The sequence below is a fragment of the Augochlora pura genome, chromosome 6, assembly GCF_028453695.1.
Source record: "Augochlora pura isolate Apur16 chromosome 6, APUR_v2.2.1, whole genome shotgun sequence".
Lineage (NCBI taxonomy): Eukaryota > Metazoa > Arthropoda > Insecta > Hymenoptera > Halictidae > Augochlora > Augochlora pura.
The window spans coordinates 18,544,439-18,564,962 of NC_135777.1; the positions used below are offsets into that span (position 1 = coordinate 18,544,439).

The window sequence follows — 20,524 nt, forward strand, 5'->3', positions numbered from 1 at the left end:
TCCTATTACTCGAATTTGCTATATTCTACTTTCTGGTTTAGTCATCGCTTCGACCGCTTCCTCCTCCGTATCAGCAGTTTTATATGTAGCGAATTCTTCATTGTTTAACCTCTTTAACGGTCGTGCCCGCGCACCTCGCGGGCGCATTAAATTAACAAAAGAATTGTATACCGTGTAAACTTTATCGGATCCGAAATTATATTTCATTTTCTATGCTCGCTGAAGGGTATTAAAACAAAAACATTGATTCACGTCTCTGTTTTGTGATCAAAACTTTAATCAAGAAGAAAGCAATACAAAAATATTATTAATAAAATAGTTTGATCATTGCGATTGTGAATACGCAGTAGAAATTAGCTGACATGCTCACAGATAAAAAATTACACGTCAATGACAGAAGAAAACGTTTACACGAAGTAACAAACAACAAACGTAAATAAAAACGAACCTGATAGACTCTAGAGATTCTGTTTTATTCTTATATCTAGCGGCGGTTCGCGCTCACTTTTCGTGACTAATTGAACGTTATCTTCAACCCTTAGTCACCAGTTCCGCGTTTAGACTCACCAGTTCAAAGTTTTCATTTATCCTGGACTTACGTGGAAATATTTGTCAAACATCGCAGTCGTTCGCTAACATTGGCACTGTCCAGCGCTGAAAGTGACTCGTACGCGTTATCTCATAAAAATAACAATATTTAAATGACACTTACTTTCTAGGAAACAATTTTCTACGAAATTTTATAATCACAGAACGAAGAGCTCGTGAAACAAGATTTGATCCCAATGTACATCTTCCTTCACCGAACGACTGAAACAATACAAAAATTTCTGAAATCCAAGAGTTAAACATTTTTCAAATTTAGTTTCTTCCTGCTAAATTTTACAAAATATTTAGCACGAGAATTCCACGTGACTCGCCGTTCGACGGTTAAATTGCTTAACCATCGAGGTCGAATTCGTGTACACCTAACACATGCAACCCCTATCACCGACACACACCGTGCAATTAATTCGAAGCTATTTTTCTTTTACACCGGACTTTTCGCCACCTCCCCCCCAAACACCTACGTGTTCACCTGCGAACATACCGAACGGGGGCGCAGGCGTGCTCTAATTTCAAGCGTAACTACAATAAGTTAATGACGATGAGTCGCGTGTTTCGCGGTCCTGCTCGAACGAGCTGTTAATTATCATCGCGGCTGAGAACAGGCTGCCGATCGAATAGAAGGCGACGATATTTTAAATCATGCAGCGTCTGACGCACGAGGGAACGTTTTATTATTGAAATAAAAAAAGAAAATCAGCGACGCAGAAAAATAAGAGAACTCGAGGAGGATCGGAGGAGAGGAGACACGAAAGAGACGCGCGCGAGATGTTTGCCGGTGGGGAAATTCGCGTGTCGCGATGAAATTCTGAACGGACACGGTTACGACTTCCTTCCGGGATCGTCATGGGCTTTCGACGAGTGCATCACACCCGCGCACGGGTACCCTGCCCGGCGTGTTCGGCTGTTTTAATTATGACGCACTTCGAGCATATTACGCCAGGGCGTCCGTGGCATGATGCCGAAAATACGTCGATGAAAGACTCGCGATGACGCTCGAAACTGGCTGGCCGACGAACGGGTATTACATTTCGAATAACTTGGATAAATTGCGAACACCTCGGGCCCGGCTAGAACACCGCGGGCGCTCTGACGTTGCTACGCGAATTCCTTCCCCGACAATTAACTCGTCGCCGGCATGCCAAGCAATAGCGGTAATAATAGAGCGCCTTTATTGCGTCGCGCGAAAGCGTAAACAAACAAATGCGCAGAAAAAAGAAATGCGAAAATAACCTCCAGCGTCGAAGACTAAAGGGACACGGCCAGCAATTTAGTAGAGTGGCGGGTAGCTACTTAATACTAAACGGTTTAGTTCATGAAGTAGTGACTAGATTAGTACGGTTGATCAATCGAAATGGATCTGCTTGATTAAATTTTTGCAGTAACCTAATCGACCGAAGTAGGATTACCGTCCGCACACAACGAGTTAGTGGCCCCGCACGATGGGTTACCAAATTGTTCAGTATTTGGGCAGCAAAAGAAATTAACGATTGTATAGCAATCTATGAGGTAGCAACTGTAAAGTAGTGCATAAAAGGATACGAAGGAAAGAACAAAGTGTAATAAATTTTATATGAACATAAAACCAATAACAAGAGTGAAGAACCAAAGGAAATGTGAGATATAAATAAGATATCTATATTATATTATTTGTGATTACAGAGATGATGCTATGTTAATATAACATATGATATAACATTTTTTAATCCTGGTCACTGTTTCCAAGAAAATCGACTCTAAAGTATGTTCATCTTCCTAAAGAATTTAGTTTTCGTCTATTCTTTTATCGCAGTTGCCTCCATCCGAGTTAATGTTTAGAAACATTAATTGTCGCAGACTATGTAGTGAGCGAAATGTTTCCCTCATTGTCGAGATTTGTAGACATTATGAATGGAGTCGATTTTCTCGAAAATGGAGCTCCGAATAGAATGAACCCCAGCTTGGTTGTACTACGAATTCCAGACTAACCTGTATAACGAGATGATCGATGAACGAGAGACACGAGAGATACTTAATGTAAAGGACCGTATCTATATTATATGCTGCAATAAATAAAAGTAATCTATATTAAAATCTACTCACCACTCTACTAAATTACTAGCCGTGTCCGAGTCAGCCTTAAAGCACCGGATACGCCAGCGAATAACTTGCGACAATTTCTGCGAGAGCTTGCCGGCCGCCATCTCACAAATTGTTTAAACATCTACGGAGAATTGGTCACGCATAAAATGTCGCAAGTCACGTGCTACTGTGTTCGCACTTTGTCAATGTGACTGATACCTCCTAATACACTATAAACGAGGAGTTCTGAATGCACTGAGAATATTTTCCTTGAAGAACTGAGCTATGTGTGAAATAAATAAATAATGGGAAAAATTAACAATGTATCTTGGTCTTTTATCAAGCATATAATCAGATTACGTGTTCGTAAATACTGGAATATGATGTACAGTCGTCGGTATGACGACATTCGTCCTCGATGGGACAATATTGCGAACTTTCACCTGCGAGAGCTACCGCGTCGGAACGTTAACGTGCCCGGTTTAAACGTCCCCCCTTCCCGTTCTTAAAAATCGTCGACCAATTACGTTCGCATCGGTTGTATCGGTCCCGTTTTCGTATGCAGATTGCGAATTAAGTTTTTGCCGGTCTGCATCGCGTCCGGATCGATAGCAACAGAATCTGACGAAGATCCGATTGATCCAACCGAAGATGCGAATTAGACAGGAAACTGTTACATTACGTTATTCGCGTTGCCTTATTGATTTCATAATTACATCAAGCCGGATAGATTGAAAACGTAATTAATAGGTTCCTGACCGTTAACCGCTCGCTCGGGGAAGCCTGTTACACGAATGAAAGCCAGAAGGTAAACTGTTAGCTGGGATTAATGCTTCTACAATGAGAGCTTGTTAAAAGAAAACGACAGTTAATAAATGAAACCAATAAAACCGGCGTCCGAAAGAAACGCGTACTATAAATATTCCGAGGATATTATTTTTCTTGTGGACATTACGTGGAGGCGATTCCAGATATAGGATTATTATGATTCGCGGAGGAACGAAAATATTTCCTTGAAGTAGTCAATCGTAAAACAGCGATAAATCTGTGCGAAATGCTCGATAAAAATTGTGTTCACCTGCGTGTTCGTTCAGGCTTTATACACAGCATATAGCTTTCATATTGATAATTACAGGCTACTATTACAGACTCCTTAATAAGGAGAAACAGTGCCATCACGGTCAAACAGCATTGGCGGACTGTTAGCCTTCGCAAACAGCTTCTGCTGTTCGTACGAATGTATTTCTTCTTTGTACTGCCTATATACTAATTGCCGCTGGAATGTTAGCGTTGCAAAATGAATATTTTTGCTCGACGCGAAATCGCGGATTGAAATAAATTCCGGGCGAGCCGTGCCGAGATATTAAATCCGAATCGAGACCTATCGGAACATAAAACATCGCATGCCGAAAGATCCGTATAATTCGACTATTTTTATCATTTTCTTTCAGGGTTAAATTACGTCGATGTCAGACCTTCAGAAACGGGCGTTTCAGGATTCCTTATCAATTGAAAGAGAAACGACCCCGAGCGAATTGTCAACTCGCATTTATACTCCTTCCTGTATAGATAGCATCGCTTAGAAAACATCGCTTAGAAAAAGAAAGGTAATTCATGCAGCCCAATAGTAACTGCATTCGTTTAGTCGCCAACATTTTTGTGTCCGTTCGCGTAACCGTGCAGCCAATTTTTCTTATTTGTGTGCTTACTATCGAGTGCAATGATCATTATAATTACACCATATGGATAAAGGGTATTATGTAACGAATAAAGGATCGGGAGTTGTGTGAAATAACTCAAGTGAGGGGAGAGGGGCGCAAGGTTTAGAAGATTACGACGGAAGCTTTCTGAATTGATAGTAAAAGTATGGATACCCAATAACGCGAAACAGGAAACGAAAACGTTCTGATTTCAGTCGACCTACGCGTCGTGCGAATAAAATCATGCTCGCGCGCCTCGAACGATTAATCGTGCGCAGGAATCGTGTACATGCTAATACGTATTACGAGCGCGTTCCCGAAGATTTTTCTCGCCTCTCTGATTAGGAGCGTAACTGCATCCCATTAATTCACGGCCGATGCGCTTAAATTATTAAAAAAAACGGAATAACGTTCGTAAATGTGTAACGGTGCAACACGAGCCGGCCTGCTGACGTGCGTGTGTAACTTTATAGCGTAACGCCATTACCTATTACATCCCTACCGCGTGTGGGAAGTCTCTCTCGTGTAACCTTTAGCCAGCACGTGGCAAATACCGTTCCGCCGATCGTGCACCGGAATATTTCGTTTCGTGACACCCGCGTTTCGAAAATTCGAAAGCTTGCGCAACTTCTCCCCGATCAACTTCCGCGAAATCGGACAGCCCGATTACACCGTTCGTAAATAGGCGAAACACGGTAACCGTAAACCCGCGGTCGCGGTTCCACGATCAGCACTGCGGAGAAGCGGTTCGCGTAAAAAGTTCCCGTTCGGTTTGAACTTTCGATTCTTTAATAATTGCGCCACAGTTTCGCTTATTGATTCCCGTTCCCTGCACACGACCGCGCGCTGTTACGTATCTTTCTATATTTTCATTTCTCTAATCGCGGTCGCTTTATTTAAATTTCACCGCTTACGTATACATTAAGCCTCTATGTAATCCACGAATCGGCCTCGTCAGTGTTTCTTGCGGCAACAAACACGTACAGAAAAGAGCACGACCAACTTCTGGTATATTTAATTTCGCGGAGTCGAACGTTTCCGTCGATAATGCAATTTTCAAGCGCAAACAACAAAATCGCGGACGTCGTGTAAAATAATCGCGACGCGAATCTACAATCCATCATGCTCGCCGAGGTAGGTATAAGTTACCATATGGCTACAGTCGTTCGGAAAAGTGTCCAAGGATTTTACGAATAAATCATTATTTATCGATCATTATCAAACATCGTTACTAAGGATCATTGTAGTAATTTAAAAAATAATAGTGCACAATTGATGGTCAATATAAATATAGGTATATAAGCATAGGCACTGTATATGTATATACATATAGACTTAGATTACACATAAAAAAAAAGGACAAAAATTCCTATGCAGCTACTGCATAGGAATTGCACAAATGCACAAATGATGCAGAAATTTTTCCCGTTGCATAAAAGTCTACAATTTGATTAATAATTTATCTATCGTTCGAATCAAGTGAAGTCAAGCTATCGTGTCTACAAGAAAGACTGTCTTCGTAGGTGTAGATTTTCCCGAGCGACTGTACACATAACTTGTACACACATATTTACCGTACACATGACATTGCATCGCGAAATAAATTGTACACTCTGTTTCCGTGTTCCGATATCTCGCATATGTAACGCCGAGAAGGCCACGTGACCGATGAACATAGACAACGAGGATTCTTTTTTTATTGAGGCATTCGAAGCTTTGACGAAAGCTTGTTTAGCTTAGAAAAGCTCGCGGTATGCCTATTGATTGGATACATAGATAAACCTATAGACATATATTACAATCTTCGAGGAAGTTGCATCAACTTTTACATAAATATTTCGTTTCGCAATTAGCACTTCACCGTTGAGAAATAATCGTAGCTTCATTTTCGATGTACTATTAATACTTTCAAGACAAAAACCGTGCGTGTCGTGAACATCGTTAAACTGATACCCATAAATCAATGCCCTTGAACTCGTTGCTTAATCTTAAATTAACCGAAATAGAGATACTAGACTGTATTTGAGACAATTTCATACGAACAAAGATAGCCACTGAAAGAATTAAAACTTTAATTATCTATGCTCAATCTTCATGCACTATTAATCATAATATCATAATACAAAAGTAAACAAAGTGGAATAATAAAAAAATTTAATATCTGTTATTCTACAAGCATAAAATATTATGCCCGAAAAGAAGCAACAACTCTGGTATCCGCAAGAATGAATAAAAATTAAGAATTACGTACAAAGGCTTTCAAGGGTCAGTTTAGTTTGGCAGTTAAAGTAACAGCTGCTGGAAAGCGTGTTAATTATTCCCTCCATTCAGAGCGCGTTTTATCAATCCCGATAACGGGCGGCTATAGGCTAACTGTTGACCTACGACAAGAAATTCGGCTGGTTCGTTTTTATTCCGTGAAACCATAGAAAGCGGCGAACCTCTGACGTGATTTACGGATCGGGTAGTTAAAAAGCGCTTACTGGTCGAGAGAGCGCGCGGATTTGACGTCAATTCCTCAAAAAAGAAAGAAAAAGGTTACCAGTATTTATCGGAATCAGCTATCCGCGGATCGTCGATGACGATACACGATCGTCAAACCCGCTGACGTTGCGGGCAAATCGCATTCTTATCGATACCACGCGTGTGAATGCAAAAAAAGAAATAGAAAGAAAGAGACAAAAGACGGGAAAAAGGAAAAACACCGGCACAATTGTATAATTTCTCCGGATCGTCTATCGGTTCTATTTAGCGCGTTCGGAGTCGCGCGAACGCGTTCGATCGTCATAGAACGCGAAATAGATCGCGCGGCGATGAGTAGCTCGTGATCGCGCATGAAATCTTATCAAAACTGTGCTGGTAGGCGAACTGTGTGGGGGAGGGGAGGCGAAGGAAGAGGGAGGTCCGGTGTCTCCGAGCCAAGCAACGGTGCATCACCTCCGTCACGTAACCGTATTCCATTTTCTCCCGGTCGCAATTTACAGGGGCATCTCGTTAAAACGATGCACAGTGTTTCACGTGTGCGCGCCCGTTCTCAGCATACTAGACCGCGGCCTCGTGTTCGAACGAAATTTTTTTTCCCGTATTTTCGCGTTACTATTAATTAGATAGCGATGCTAGCTACGATTTTCAAGGGCTCCCGTATACACGATCGAACACGACCGAACGATTTCTTTTCGTTCGACAAAAGTACGCGCGCAAATGTCTAACGTTCGTATCGGTTGACGCCGAACCAAACCGAGCACTTAAAATGACTGACGCATGTTGCTTTATCGTAATTTTAAAGTAAAAAATGTGGAACCGGTCATTTCAACCGACGCGGTCGATTTAGCGTCGGTGTTAACGCTTGCTTCTCCTTTACGAAATTTGCATCGCGTATATCACAAATGTATTCATATCCGCGGTCTGTTAATTATACATATATTACGTGATTCGTAGAACAAGGAAAGGAGTGTGTTATCTGTTTGCTAAGTCAGAATCAGAATCGGAATACGTCTCTCTTACTACATCTACTCACGTTTGCTGATTCATACTGTTTCTGATTTATTTTGTGAGACGCTAGAATAATGCTCTTTTTACTACGTGCGCGCTCTCGTCTCCTTCCTAATACATACAGCGTTCATGAACGTATCGTATCTCTTCGTGACACACTCTCAAGGCGTCTTAAGATAATTTTCTGATTGGGGCTACGGCTTACGAAATAATATCTATTCCACGGATTAAAAGCTCTAGCATATTATGCTCAACGTAAGTCTCCTTTTGTTCAATGATTTACGAGATCCTGTTACATTAATTTTTGACCGGCCGATATCATTCCTAAAATATTACCTCGGTTTATATTAATTGATAATTAATATCTTTTTATTGCTAAGTTCTCTTTTTATAACAAATATTTTTCTCCACTCGGATAAAGGACGGTGTTGCCTCTTCTACAAACAACCGGTTATACATGTTTACTGCTCCAAATATCAATGTTCTGAACCTTACAACACCATTTCCTTATCCTTAAACAAGAATTTGTATAATAAATATATAAATATAAAGAATACTAAATCTTACAATTTATGAAACTCTACGGTTGTCTACCGAAGGAAAAACCATTAAAAAATAAAACCTACGATATAAACGATAAATTTAATTAAACGGCTGGAAATTATTCACAAACAGACAACCTGCTGGTTGAAACATCTAAACTAATTCCAACATTTCGACAAAATTCCAGTCGATTGGTCGAATCTGAAACAAGTTATTCCATGTGAAAAGACTCGCATTTGCTCTTCACTGTAGGTTGCAATTTACGTTCAGTATTTGACATTTTCCACTGCAAGATTCTTCAGATCTTGCACGTGGAATATTTGATTTTTGTTCATTGAACGAAACACTGCGGTAACTTGGAATTTGGAATAGTGTCGGCGTGTGTTAACGGTCGTTGCAGCGAGTATGCGAGCCGGTCGTGGCATTGTCGAGGGGAATAAGAATCGACGTAATGAAAAGAAGAAGAAGCACTAGAGACCGAGAAAGAGAGAGAGAGAGAGGGAGTAAGTGGGGGGAGAGAGAGAGAGATCGTCGCTGTTAGTCTTTCGGTGTACGGGTTCGACCACGTGGTGGCACACTGGCTATTTGCCTTGCAATTACACCCAGAAAACAATTAACGATGAGACGATAGTAGCGCATACATTGACGTCAATTCTCGAAGATAACGTGGTGCGCGCGCGCGCGCGCGCTCCCGCTCGCGTCCGACGCTCTAGTGACGCGGTGGTGGTTGTGCGACATCGACGGCTCGTTCGTAAGAGTGGGGGAGAAAGAACGACACGAAGGGATGGTGGTGGTAGTGGTGATGTTCGCTAAGAATGGCTGAGACCTGGACGAGGTGTGGGGTTGGGGCGAGAGGGGAGGGGACGGGGCCGGCGACTCTGGCGTAGGCAGGGGGGTAGCAACATGGCTGTCGGTCAGTCGGTATCGAACCGTCGCGTTACGCGAAGCTCTTACGACTCGTGCGGTAGGAACGCCGCCGCTCCGGGACGAGATTCGGAATCTCGTGGACGTGAAGGACGACTTCTCACCGATGGCACGGGCTTTCCGAAATTACGCACCCGTCGAGGTCGGTAGCGTCAACGCGTCTCCTTCGGTTCAGAAACGGTTCTACCGGTCCGGAACGTGCAGCACCCGGTAATTCGGGCCAGGATCGAACGTAAGTAACCGTGGAACATGTCAAACAACGTTACCCGTGCGCTTCGCTACTCGCTTCCGTGTACGATGGATTGTTCGAAGGACGATGTTACACCATTCTTCTCGGTCCTTCTCATTGTTTCCTACCTGGCTCTCGTTTCCTCTACACGGTCTCCCCTTTTATCGTTTTATCGAAGACTATCGACGGATATCGATCCTGGACCCGTCGATGAGCAAGAGGTCGTTGTCGATCCGTGACGTCAGTCGAGAATACCTATTGTACTTGTTGCAGGAAGCTTTGACACTTTTGCGAAGAAGCTTCTTTCTCTTTCTCTCGCGAGGGTTTCCCTGCGAGACAATTTTGCCCCCCCCCCCCCCCTTCGGACAATGATGTCGGTTTTTCCGTACGCGTATCATCGCGTAGTCTCTCTCTCGCGAGGAATGCGCTCAAATTTCAACGCGTATCAATTTTCGATCGGACCTGGCCGAATTGTAGCATTTCGAATGGTAAACAATATACACGACCTGTTTTATTGGTGGCAACGATTGAATCGAGACGTCGGCTTGTTTCAGTCGTTGCGACGATTATCAAACGTCGCATCGGCTCGTTTCGAGCAATTTCTTTCTAGTAGAGACCCATCAGTTATTTCAAATGTTGAGCGTAATAATTGAAAGTAGCTGACGTCAAAGGGAACTGCGATGTCAGTGGTCCATGACAAGTCGGAAAATAATGACGTTTTCTTTGATCATTCTTTGAAACTAGCGGTCATTTACGAGTAAGTTATTTGGATGAATTTGTACGTATCTTCTAACAGAAACGCGATACAGAAAGTTGCTAAAATTTTTTTTTGTAATAAAACGCGACTTGGAACAGTATGAAATTGTATTGAAATTTACAATATGTAATCTGCAAATTTTACATGGGTCTGCTTACAATTAACAAATTGTCAGATACCTGACTCAATATGTGTATGCATGCGTGACTCATTATGCTGTATGTTATACAATAGGACACAACGATAGTTGATATAAATTATTCAAAGAATGATAAGATAGTTTATACCTGAAAGCTAATTTCTCTTAATAAACATTTCAAATTGTGTTTTTTTCTTTATGTTAATTATAGGCACTTGTAAGCTACAATAAGAAGGAAACAATCATTCAGAGACTGGTGAGAGGACAATTTTTACCAAAAACATGGATTCTGGAGTAGGACAAAACAAGATCCAAATTCGTGTCGGATTTTATGACATTGAAGGCACCATTGGCAAAGGGAACTTTGCTGTGGTGAAATTAGCAAGACATCGTATCACTAAGACAGAGGTAAATTTAATTATTGATGTATTCTTGTTATACATACTATCAAAGATATACTTAACTAGGAATTGAATAAAATTAATTAAATACTGTATCTCTTTTCAGGTAGCCATTAAGATAATTGATAAATCACAATTGGATCCCACCAATCTTGAAAAAGTTTATAGAGAGGTAGAAATAATGAAGCAACTGGAACACCCGCATATTGTCAAATTATATCAAGTTATGGAAACAAAAAATATGATATATATGGTAGGCTTGTGTAGAAGTCATTTTAAATAGAATAGTAGAATTAAAAACAAAGTATAACAGCATACCTTCCTTAGGTGTGCGAATATGCGAGCAAAGGCGAAATATTTGACTATATTGCACGATACGGACGAATGGGAGAACCCAGAGCTCGTGCAACATTTGCTCAAATACTCTCTGCGGTTGAATACTGCCACGCGACGGGTGTAGCGCATCGTGATCTCAAAGCTGAAAATTTACTCTTAGATGCTCAGATGAACGTAAAAATCGCTGATTTCGGATTTAGTAATAGATTCTCACCTGGCGAAAGATTAAGCACATGGTGTGGTAGCCCTCCTTATGCAGCACCAGAAGTTTTTCGAGGGAAACATTATGCTGGTCCTGAAATTGATGTGTGGGTAAGCACTTTTATATGTGTATGTAATACACAACATCAAATGCAAATGCTTTAACAGACTGTTTTTTTGTAATTGCAGAGTTTAGGTGTAGTACTTTATGTATTAGTATGTGGAGCACTGCCCTTTGATGGTTCTACCCTTCAATCGTTGAGAGACCGTGTTCTGAGTGGAAGATTTAGAATTCCATACTTTATGAGCACAGGTACACTCTTTCTCCAGCATTTACAGAATTTTTTGATTTTGGAAAATTCATGTTGAATTCTTGTTACAGATTGTGAAAGTCTAATTCGCAAAATGTTGGTTTTGGAACCATCAAAACGATACACCATTCCACAAATAAAGAGACATCGCTGGATGGCAGGGTCTGCAGACACTATTTGTTCAATGATCATAACAAGACCATCCTCATCCATCCAAGAACCAAATGAGCAAATACTGCGACTTATGCATAGCTTAGGCATAGATATTACTCGGACCAGAGAGGTATTTTCTGTTTTCATAAACTTGACACTGTATTTATGCAGGAAGTATAATTTATTTTATAGTAATACCTCCTATCTTTCAACAGTCTCTAAGAAATAGCAGCTATGATCATCATGCTGCCATTTATTTCTTGCTACTGGAAAGGTTGAAGCAACATCGTATTAGTAGCTCGACAAACAATAGTTGCTGGCCTAGTGTGGCAAGATCAAAAGAGGACAAATTCAAGTCAAGGTAAGTTTCTACTAATAAATACATGTTTCGATTGCATTGTATCGTTTACTACCTTTTAATGGAATCAATGTGAAATAACTTTGTTGTATGACTTCCAATCCTGCCAGTCAAAAATAGTTTCGAAAAAAAGAAAGAATTCTATTTTAATCGTATAATTTCTGTTTCCAGCGATAGCTTAGTGGGACGTTGATCTTTAGTGTCGGTGACGCATTTTTGGAGATTTTATCGGGACAGGTCGGATTGGAAACGCTTCGGTGTCGCTTTAGTTTTGGTAAATCCCCATTTTATTTTATTGCTTTCCGTTTACTTTTTGTACTGCTTTTTGTTTTTAATTTACATTTGCTTTTCGTTCATGTTGATATTTTCTACCTGCCTCATTGTACATGAAATCGTGATCAATATTTCTTAAAGTATTAGTGTGATTAATACATGAAGCAATATAAATAAGGGTATCATAAGCCAATATTTACCATTTGTGCGCTAAACAATTGCAGTACATGCGTTGTTCAATATATATAACATGTGCTACATTTTCGTTGTCTAGAACAAGGGAAGATGCGACTCGAGGAGGCAAAAGGTTTAGTTCGACTAGTTCTTCGACCGACGAAGGATGCTGTAGTGCAGAAGGTGACCTGGAAGAAGGTCCTAGTGGCGATGAACTGAGAGAAGCTCAGATTAAGCTTGAAGAACATAGACTAGGCCTAGATCATGATATCAGTCAACGAATTGACAGTCAGATAGTCAATCGACGATTAAGTGATTATCAACACCATTTTGATACCCCACTTATGGATCCTATTGATCCTCCTAGTCGAACAACATTGTTCATTGCCGGTGGTAGTGGTAGTTCGTCGTCCGAACTTTTTGAATCGAGTTTTGATTCCGGTTGCCCGCCAGATTACTCCGGGGCAAACTCGTTCACAAGCAGTTTGCCGTCCTGCACGCCTCCGCCAACTTTGAGTCCATCACCGATAACCGGCAGAATATCCAGAGTGTCTCAAGGTCGCAGAGCCTCTGACGGTGGACCCAGACTGCTGTTCTGTCAGCAAGGTGGCGGTGACAGACCAACCAAGCAAAGAAGTATTCAAGGTATACAAACTTTCTACTGCACTATCAATTTATTTTTGAAAAAGGACCACTGTAATTTTGACATATATTTGTAGATTCAGGCAAGGCCAGGGGTCATTTAGACCTTGTACATTTAAGACCACCATCTACTCCACCTGAGAATCAACAACAATTCAAACTTCGCGGTGACTTCAGTACACAACTGCAGTTGTTAGTACAACAGCGAATGTTACAACAAAAACGGAACCTCTATCATAGACATAGAGGCGGAGGAAGTCCAACGCCATTATCTGTTTCGACAAGCGGCTCAAGCAGGCGTGCTGATCACGTACCGAGACAGGATAGTTATAAACTAGCTCAGAGAACACAAATCTTACCACCTTTATCTCAGGGACATGTTGACAGAGACTTTGATAGAGAAAGAAAACGGGACGAGGAAAGATGGAAAAGCCTGCCGTCCCGACTAGCAGCAGATTGTCAGTTAGCAGAAAGGACATTGCTATGGAGTCAACAGGTAATTCTATAAATAGAAGTTTAAAAAAAAACCGTTTGGGTTGAGCCGACTAATAAAAAAAAAGAAAACGTTATCGGGCCGAAATAAAAAAGAACGGAAAATAACTCGTTGGTATCTGCTCAACGATCGTATGACGTCATTGCTTTTTTGGAGCAAATTCAAATCGTGACAGAATTGTGTACTTATACTCAAACTCAAACACGGAGTATTATATTACAGTTCCTTTTATAGTGTCAACATTCTTGTGAGCGTGTATCATGTTCACAATAATGATTCGATGTAAATATTATTAGCATTGTTTATGACATTAGTGACTAGATGTTACTTGTGATACGATAGCACAATTATTTGTGTTAGATGCAAAATAAATAATTATTTTTCTTTAATTTGGCAGTTTATTGTTCACTCTGATTTGTCTTACTTCGTGCATGTAATTAATCCCCGACCAAACATTTACTGTACAGTTAACAAAAACGAAAGGGGAAACATGTTCATCCATCAGAAACAAATTCGATCACTATTCACCTTCATTACAGAATTAAAAAAATAAGATTGCGTTTTGATAACTGTGCAATATTCATTTATATAGATATGTTTGCCTGTTAAATACACTATTCAGACAATAACACATGATTTCTGCACCCATACACCAATGCTATACAGAGAATGACAATCAGCTATATTTTAGCACAATTGCGATGAAGGACTCTTCCCGAACAATACAACGTTAAACAACACCTAAACATGAAGCTTGAGAAATGCATATTGTAGTACCTTTCCTTATTTGGCTTCCTAGATTTTATTTTCCTTATTTGAGACAACTTGACAAAGATATTGAGCACAAAAATTATACAAAATGTAAATAATTTAAAGAAGAAAATATATCAGGTGGGTCTCAGTGGAGGAGCATCATACTTGCCACCTGGCAGTGTAGGTGGCTTTTTATGGGCCACCGGAAGCAACCCTCATTCAACCATCTTCGAAAACGTTGGAGATCCAATGGAATGAACATCTACCCTGTTGTACTTTTAGCATTGAATTGGAGATTTTGAGTCTGAAAGACTAGATTCTACATACCAGATACAATAAGCAGTATTGCCTTCCTAGTCTTTCCATATCAGTATCCTTTATTTACATAATTACATATATTATCATATCTATTTTCTAAGTGTCCGAGAATGACTTTGTATAAATTTCTTTGTAGAACCGTTTCCTCCATTTAACTCTAGCTTTCATACACAAAATCTTTGATTAGATGAAAGGTATATGTTACTACATGCCAAAGATTTGCTGTTCTAGAATAATTCTTTTAGTTTACAACTTTCTGCTTCGATCATCAAATTTTATCGCCTATATTTATATACGTAAACGTGGATTTCATTCATAAAACAATTACATACATACCATATAGATGTACCAAAAGGACATTAAAAATGAAAGAAATCTTTGTCATGTAGCAGCATACATACCTATGTATCGACTGGCTGATTTTTATCAGTCAAATATCCAATTATATCATAGACTGATAATTAACAAAAAAAAAACACCAACCAAGTTTATATTCATGAGCGAGTGGCATATGTCTTGCTTTACAATGACTATGTTTAATTGGAAGTACAATGTACTGTCATGCATATTTTTATGACAATTAACAAAGAGTGCTTTTGATGTGCTTCCTGAATACATTTCAACAAATTATCCTATGATTGTGATATTACTTATGTATTTATCACGATATGTATTTCTATTATTTCTAAGATATTCTGATTTTTAAAAAGTAAAAAATTAAAACTCTTCAATTGATTCATTGGTTTTTTGCAACTTCCACTTAATAAACTGTTACAAGAAAAATTTAGTGTAGCGAATGAAAGCAAGTATTAGTGCTCAAAGAAAGATCAAGTAATTATACATACTTTATAGCATAAGGAATAAGAGTGCAATAATCTTTCCTTCACAGGAATGACTGAAACAAGTTTTATTTGGAATCAGATGCAAGAATTATGCCACTTCAGCTTTTCTATGCAATTAATTGAGGAGTGGAATTAACGAAATTATGTTGAAAATTTATGTTATACATTTCCGTTAACGATTATTCCAATAATGTTGTACAAAATTTAGCTATTTTATCGTTCCACTCTTCATTATGATGGTTATAGTGAGTTAGGAAATAATAAAAACAATAATAAATAGCGATAAATAGTAGCTGCTGTTAAAAAAAAAAGATAATAAAGTGCTGCATTCTGTAAAGATGTTTAAATAAAACTGTTGTATACATGATCTTTAATGAAAATAATGATTGTTTACATATTGAATTATACATTTTGTATGCGTTCTGATTTTCTACAAGGAATGCAAGTCGCATTCATAGTTACTGGGTACTGTTACCGTGCATAAATGTAGTACAAAGTTATCATTTCACTTAAAACGAAATAAACAAGCAGTTCTGCTACACGAGCTTTTTGCATGGTTGAAAATTAAGAAGAAAGGGAAATGAATCGGTGACATAACTAAAAAAAAATATTTGTACATTTTGATATGAATACAGCACTTTCCAAGGCAAATATATATTAGATTCTAGTAGTCTAATCAGTAGGAAGCAATACCGGCCGCGCACAACTGACAACGACTTTAATATTCAAATTTTCCGCCATTTTTTACCCAACAAAAAAAAAACAATCAAACTTCGCTCAAAGTCTTTTGATAAGTAAAAAAAAAAGATAGCTGTTAAGTTAGCATAATCAGACCGGGATCTTGTTCTGGCATATAATTCTCGAAAGCCCCTCCCACAAATATGCGAACAAAAACTCAGGAATTGAAAATCGGTTTTGGCACCGTTCAGCATTTATGTCTTTATTAAAGTAATACTTTAACGTTGCATGAAACAAATATCATTCGTAAAATGTACGACATTTGATTGATTGGCGCGTAAATTGATTTCATGATTAACTCCAAGAACTTCATTTTACTACTAGAAACAATTTATTGAAAAGAACTATCTTTGACATTGATATATTACTATTATTTTGCAATATGTTGTCCAACTACACAAACAAGTGCTTTACGGACTTGTTGAATTGCATTAGAAATGGGCAATACAGAATGAACAAAAAATAGAAAAAAAAACGTTGCTAACCAACATGTCCGTTTTTACATTTACAATGAATCATTTGTTTTACTGTTTCCTTGCTGTCATGTATGATAGTAAATAATTACTATTTATCAACTGCAAAACTGTCAGCAAGTGTATACATTGCGTGTATGAAGATACTAAATAAAACCATATGCAGACTGCAAAATGAAATGCTACTCTATATCTGTGGTATATTAAAGTTACTTGAATACCATCAATTTTCATTTTCTTCATTTCATTTGCTTAAAGTTTACATTAAATACAATTATATTTACATTTATTTCAAGCTTCTCCTATCTACAGTGAAAAGATCTGTACCAGTTTGTTCTGCCTTAAGTTTAGCTTCCTCAGCAGTTAACTTTTCATATTCACTGGGATTTAATGGTTCACCATGTGGACCCAATTGATTATTTTCAAAGTCATTCTTAATTTTTGGCGCATATACTAAGTTGAATAAATCTTTGGCTGTGAATTTGCGCTTTGGAAGGTCCTCAACTTTATAAGAAACATATGGTTTTAAATGAAAATCCTTCAGTGACGGCACAATAATTTCTGGTATCATTTCTGGTACATGAACAAATTTCTTGTTCACTCGCCAGCCTGTCTCCCTTACTCCTCTTTCTAAAATACATTAGGTAAGTATAATGTATCCAATTTTGTTATAAATTCAATGCTTATTTAAATGCATTTCATAGTAAAATATAACAGTATAAATAAAAATTAACTTACTATCGATTGGAATGTCACAATTTGGATTGGTCGCTTGTTCATGTTTGAAAGAACGACTACCTCGTTTGTTGTATATTAGAAATTTTCGAAAATTTCGCTTGCCATAACAAACGGACGAAGTCGAAATTTGTCGTCTTATAACCGTACACATTGACGCCATTGTAATTTCTAAAAAATATTAAATTTCCTTCTAACAAAAACTAATTATAGGTTAAAATTTGAATTACATAGTATGAGAAGTATTTCACAAATTATTACGATCTCACAAATTCCTTAAAACTTGATAAATAAGCCATTAGATTTACCATTGATTAATATCTTCTTTATGTATATCTGTTTATTAACGAATATTATTTTGAGGTGTTTACTTCGTAAAACAATAGGTCACTGACCCTTGTTCAGGTTCCACACTCACCATAAAGCACAGAGCATTCTATAGTGGAACGAAACTCGTGTCGGAATCTTCAACACAGAACCACAAAATCCTAAAGATTACGGTCGAATTGGTGAACTAAATTTTGTAGATTATGTTTCAACTGTTGCTGAACCAGTCTTGAAAGCCTTTAATCATTGTTACAAAATGTACAGTAATGGGTCCTACTCCTAAACATCTCTAGGCCGCAGCTCGATCCGTTAACGAGTATTAATATAGAAATTTTTTTTGCTCTGATTGGTTGGCGATTTACAGGTAAGATAGTGTTGTCTTAACAGTTAAAGAAAAAGCCGAAAAATAGCGACTGAGGAAGAGAGCATGAAATCAACACAACACATGTGGAAGAAATGACACCAATAAACGATGTATCTTGTCTCACTCTGCCGTGCTTGCGGTCTTACTCTTTTTGCGCATCTATTCGATTGGCGCGCTATCAGAAGCATGCTAGGTTTCCTACACATGTGCATAACCACACATGTAATATGATGGGTATCGTTCTGTTTCTCTCCATCGTATCTGGTTCTCCTTCTACAGTATTTGCGCGGAGATGTGTGAGTAATAGAATGGTGGGGATGTGCGAGCCAGCTTAGGGAGCACGAAAGGTGTGCAAGAGTAAAAGCCATTACTGTGCATTGCATTGTACGTTATGTATATGGAAAGAAGTTTATGATATGCAAATGTACCAAGTGTTAAAAATTTACAAATAATTGTTTTATTCATTGCATGAACACGGTATTTAAGTTTTTAAACAATTGATTTATTGAAATAGATACAATGTCAGCAAATGCTTCACATACAGAAAAGGAGCTGGATTTAAGCAATGCTGGCAGAGGTGTCTGGTTAGTCAAAGTACCCAAATACATAGCTAACAAATGGGAGAAAGCACCTGGTAACATAGAAGTTGGAAAACTAAAGATAACTAAGTAGGTACAGTTACAAAATTCTTTTATTAAATTTTCTTATTTCTATGGACAATTTAAAAATATCATGTGTTTAATATACGTTAGAAGTCCTGGTCAAAAAGCAGAGGTATCTCTGAAATTGTCAGAAGCCGTCTTAGCTTTGAAAGAGCCAGGAGAGGAAGAAATTCCTAAACAGCATAGATTAGATGTTACAACTGTAACTAAACAAATGTTAGGTGTATTTTCTCATGTCACGCGTAAGTCATTGAAATTGATTCCTAGTATCTATCATTTGAAATTGCATTTACAAATTGTACATCGTTCTGCAGCTTCAAATAATTCTGACTCCATTGTTCCTGAAACTGAGAAACTTTATATGGAAGGAAGAATAGTACAAAAATTAGAATGTCGACCATATGGTAATGATTTCATTTTACAATATTTAAAAGTCTGTCGAAGAACATATTATTCATGAATTTGTTTTAATTTCAGCTGATAATTGTTATATGAAATTGAAATTGCAAAGTATCAAAAGAGCTTCAGTACCACAAAGATCAGTTCAGCAATTAGATAGAGTTGTTCAAAATTTCAAGCCTGTTTCTGATCACAAACATAATGTAAGCATTCGATTTTAAATATTTAAAATAATATATTCATTTTTATATCAATATAATTGAATGTTTATAGATCGAATATGCAGAAAAGAAGAAGGCTGAAGGCAAGAAGATGCGTGATGACAAGGATGCAGTATTGGACATGTTGTTTGCTGCCTTTGAAAAACATCAGTATTATAATATAAGAGATCTCGTAAAAATTACAAGACAACCAATTGTTAGTCTCTTTCACGTAATTGTATATGTTACATTTATTTCTTGTAAATAATAATTTTTATTTTTCAGGTATATCTGAAGGAAATATTAAATGAAGTGTGTAATTATAATTTGAAAAATCCTCATAGAAATATGTGGGAATTGAAACCAGAGTATAGACATTACAAGGATGATGACAAGGCCTCCGAAAATGCTCAAAAGAAAGATGATTCTGATGATGATTAATTCATGCTAGTTTTACATACATTTTTGTTTTAATTGTATCGTTTACTGGAATATAGATGAAACTAGAATATTTTACATAATCTTGAAGTCAAGGCTGTGCAGAATACATACAATTCTGACAATTTTTGAAAATTTTATACACTCACAATTACTTTACTCTGGGTTGTACAAATTGTTGATAGAAATGACAATTATGAGGAGTTATTTCTTTATTTCTTTCTTTTAGATATATACAATTTGTAATTGAAATAACTTGCTGTACTATATAAAGAAACATCCTTTTATTGTTACATAAATGAAAATTGTAAATTTATAAAATGTATATTTATACTCCATAAGAAAACGGGTTGTATAGTTTCAATACATACATAGTTGTTACAAGATTTTTAATATTGCTTAGACTGCGTATAAACAACAACACATTCATGAAAATATTTCAAGTAAGTTTTATATGTGACTTGAAAAATAAAGTGACATAT

At 38.0% G+C, this 20,524-nt stretch overlaps 3 protein-coding genes and 1 long non-coding RNA gene across 7 annotated transcripts; 2 read left to right on the forward strand and 2 right to left on the reverse strand.

Moving 5' to 3' along the window:
- Positions 1–289: 289 nt before the first annotated feature.
- LOC144471123 (uncharacterized) lies at positions 290–3,372 on the reverse strand. Its single transcript, XR_013494219.1, has 3 exons — positions 2,689–3,372; positions 713–810; positions 290–654 (listed from the first exon to the last, which is right to left on the reverse strand). It is a non-coding gene; the product is annotated as an uncharacterized LOC144471123 (long non-coding RNA).
- Positions 3,373–9,305: 5,933 nt separating this feature from the next.
- On the forward strand, positions 9,306–14,182 carry LOC144471396 (serine/threonine-protein kinase SIK1). Its single transcript, XM_078183380.1, has 9 exons — positions 9,306–9,558; positions 10,663–10,859; positions 10,959–11,105; positions 11,180–11,500; positions 11,579–11,702; positions 11,772–11,983; positions 12,069–12,214; positions 12,759–13,303; positions 13,378–14,182. Exons 2-9 carry the CDS (start codon positions 10,734–10,736, stop codon positions 13,806–13,808), a joined length of 2,052 nt encoding a protein of 683 aa, XP_078039506.1. The 5' UTR covers positions 9,306–9,558; positions 10,663–10,733; the 3' UTR covers positions 13,809–14,182.
- A 460-nt stretch (positions 14,183–14,642) lies between these two features.
- Positions 14,643–18,130, reverse strand: Mrpl41 (mitochondrial ribosomal protein L41). 2 transcript variants are annotated; one of them, XM_078183394.1, is made up of 3 exons: positions 17,961–18,130; positions 17,656–17,823; positions 14,645–17,547 (listed from the first exon to the last, which is right to left on the reverse strand). In XM_078183394.1, the coding sequence occupies exons 2-3, from the start codon at positions 17,813–17,815 to the stop codon at positions 17,204–17,206; spliced, it is 504 nt and encodes a 167-aa protein (XP_078039520.1). In that variant the 5' UTR covers positions 17,816–17,823; positions 17,961–18,130; the 3' UTR covers positions 14,645–17,203. The 2 variants fall into 2 exon arrangements, with proteins under 2 accessions (XP_078039521.1, XP_078039520.1); XM_078183395.1 differs by lacking the exon at positions 17,961–18,130 and having other exon boundaries at positions 14,643–17,547.
- A 271-nt stretch (positions 18,131–18,401) lies between these two features.
- Tfiifbeta (transcription factor TFIIFbeta) lies at positions 18,402–20,219 on the forward strand. 3 transcript variants are annotated; one of them, XM_078183392.1, is made up of 7 exons: positions 18,684–18,767; positions 18,858–19,011; positions 19,096–19,247; positions 19,320–19,409; positions 19,483–19,607; positions 19,678–19,821; positions 19,890–20,219. In XM_078183392.1, exons 1-7 carry the CDS (start codon positions 18,755–18,757, stop codon positions 20,043–20,045), a joined length of 834 nt encoding a protein of 277 aa, XP_078039518.1. In that variant the 5' UTR covers positions 18,684–18,754; the 3' UTR covers positions 20,046–20,219. The 3 variants fall into 3 exon arrangements, with proteins under 3 accessions (XP_078039517.1, XP_078039516.1, XP_078039518.1); XM_078183391.1 differs by having other exon boundaries at positions 18,402–18,727; positions 19,096–19,409; XM_078183390.1 differs by having other exon boundaries at positions 18,663–18,767; positions 19,096–19,409.
- Positions 20,220–20,524: the final 305 nt, after the last annotated feature.

Excerpts from the sequence above, each read along its gene's own strand:
- LOC144471396 (XM_078183380.1), top strand. The coding sequence starts at position 10,734 with ATGGATTCTGGAGTAGGACAAAACAAGATCCAAATTCGTGTCGGATTT. Across the intron at positions 11,106-11,179 it reads CAAAAAATATGATATATATG|GTGTGCGAATATGCGAGCAA; the intron begins GTAGGCTTGTGT and ends TACCTTCCTTAG. Across the intron at positions 11,703-11,771 it reads TCCATACTTTATGAGCACAG|ATTGTGAAAGTCTAATTCGC; the intron begins GTACACTCTTTC and ends TTCTTGTTACAG.
- Mrpl41 (XM_078183395.1), bottom strand. The coding sequence starts at position 17,815 with ATGGCGTCAATGTGTACGGTTATAAGACGACAAATTTCGACTTCGTCC. Across the intron at positions 17,548-17,655 it reads TTGTGACATTCCAATCGATA|AAAGAGGAGTAAGGGAGACA; the intron begins GTAAGTTAATTT and ends AATGTATTTTAG.
- Tfiifbeta (XM_078183390.1), top strand. Across the intron at positions 19,410-19,482 it reads ATTAGAATGTCGACCATATG|CTGATAATTGTTATATGAAA; the intron begins GTAATGATTTCA and ends TTTTAATTTCAG. Across the intron at positions 19,608-19,677 it reads TTTCTGATCACAAACATAAT|ATCGAATATGCAGAAAAGAA; the intron begins GTAAGCATTCGA and ends GAATGTTTATAG.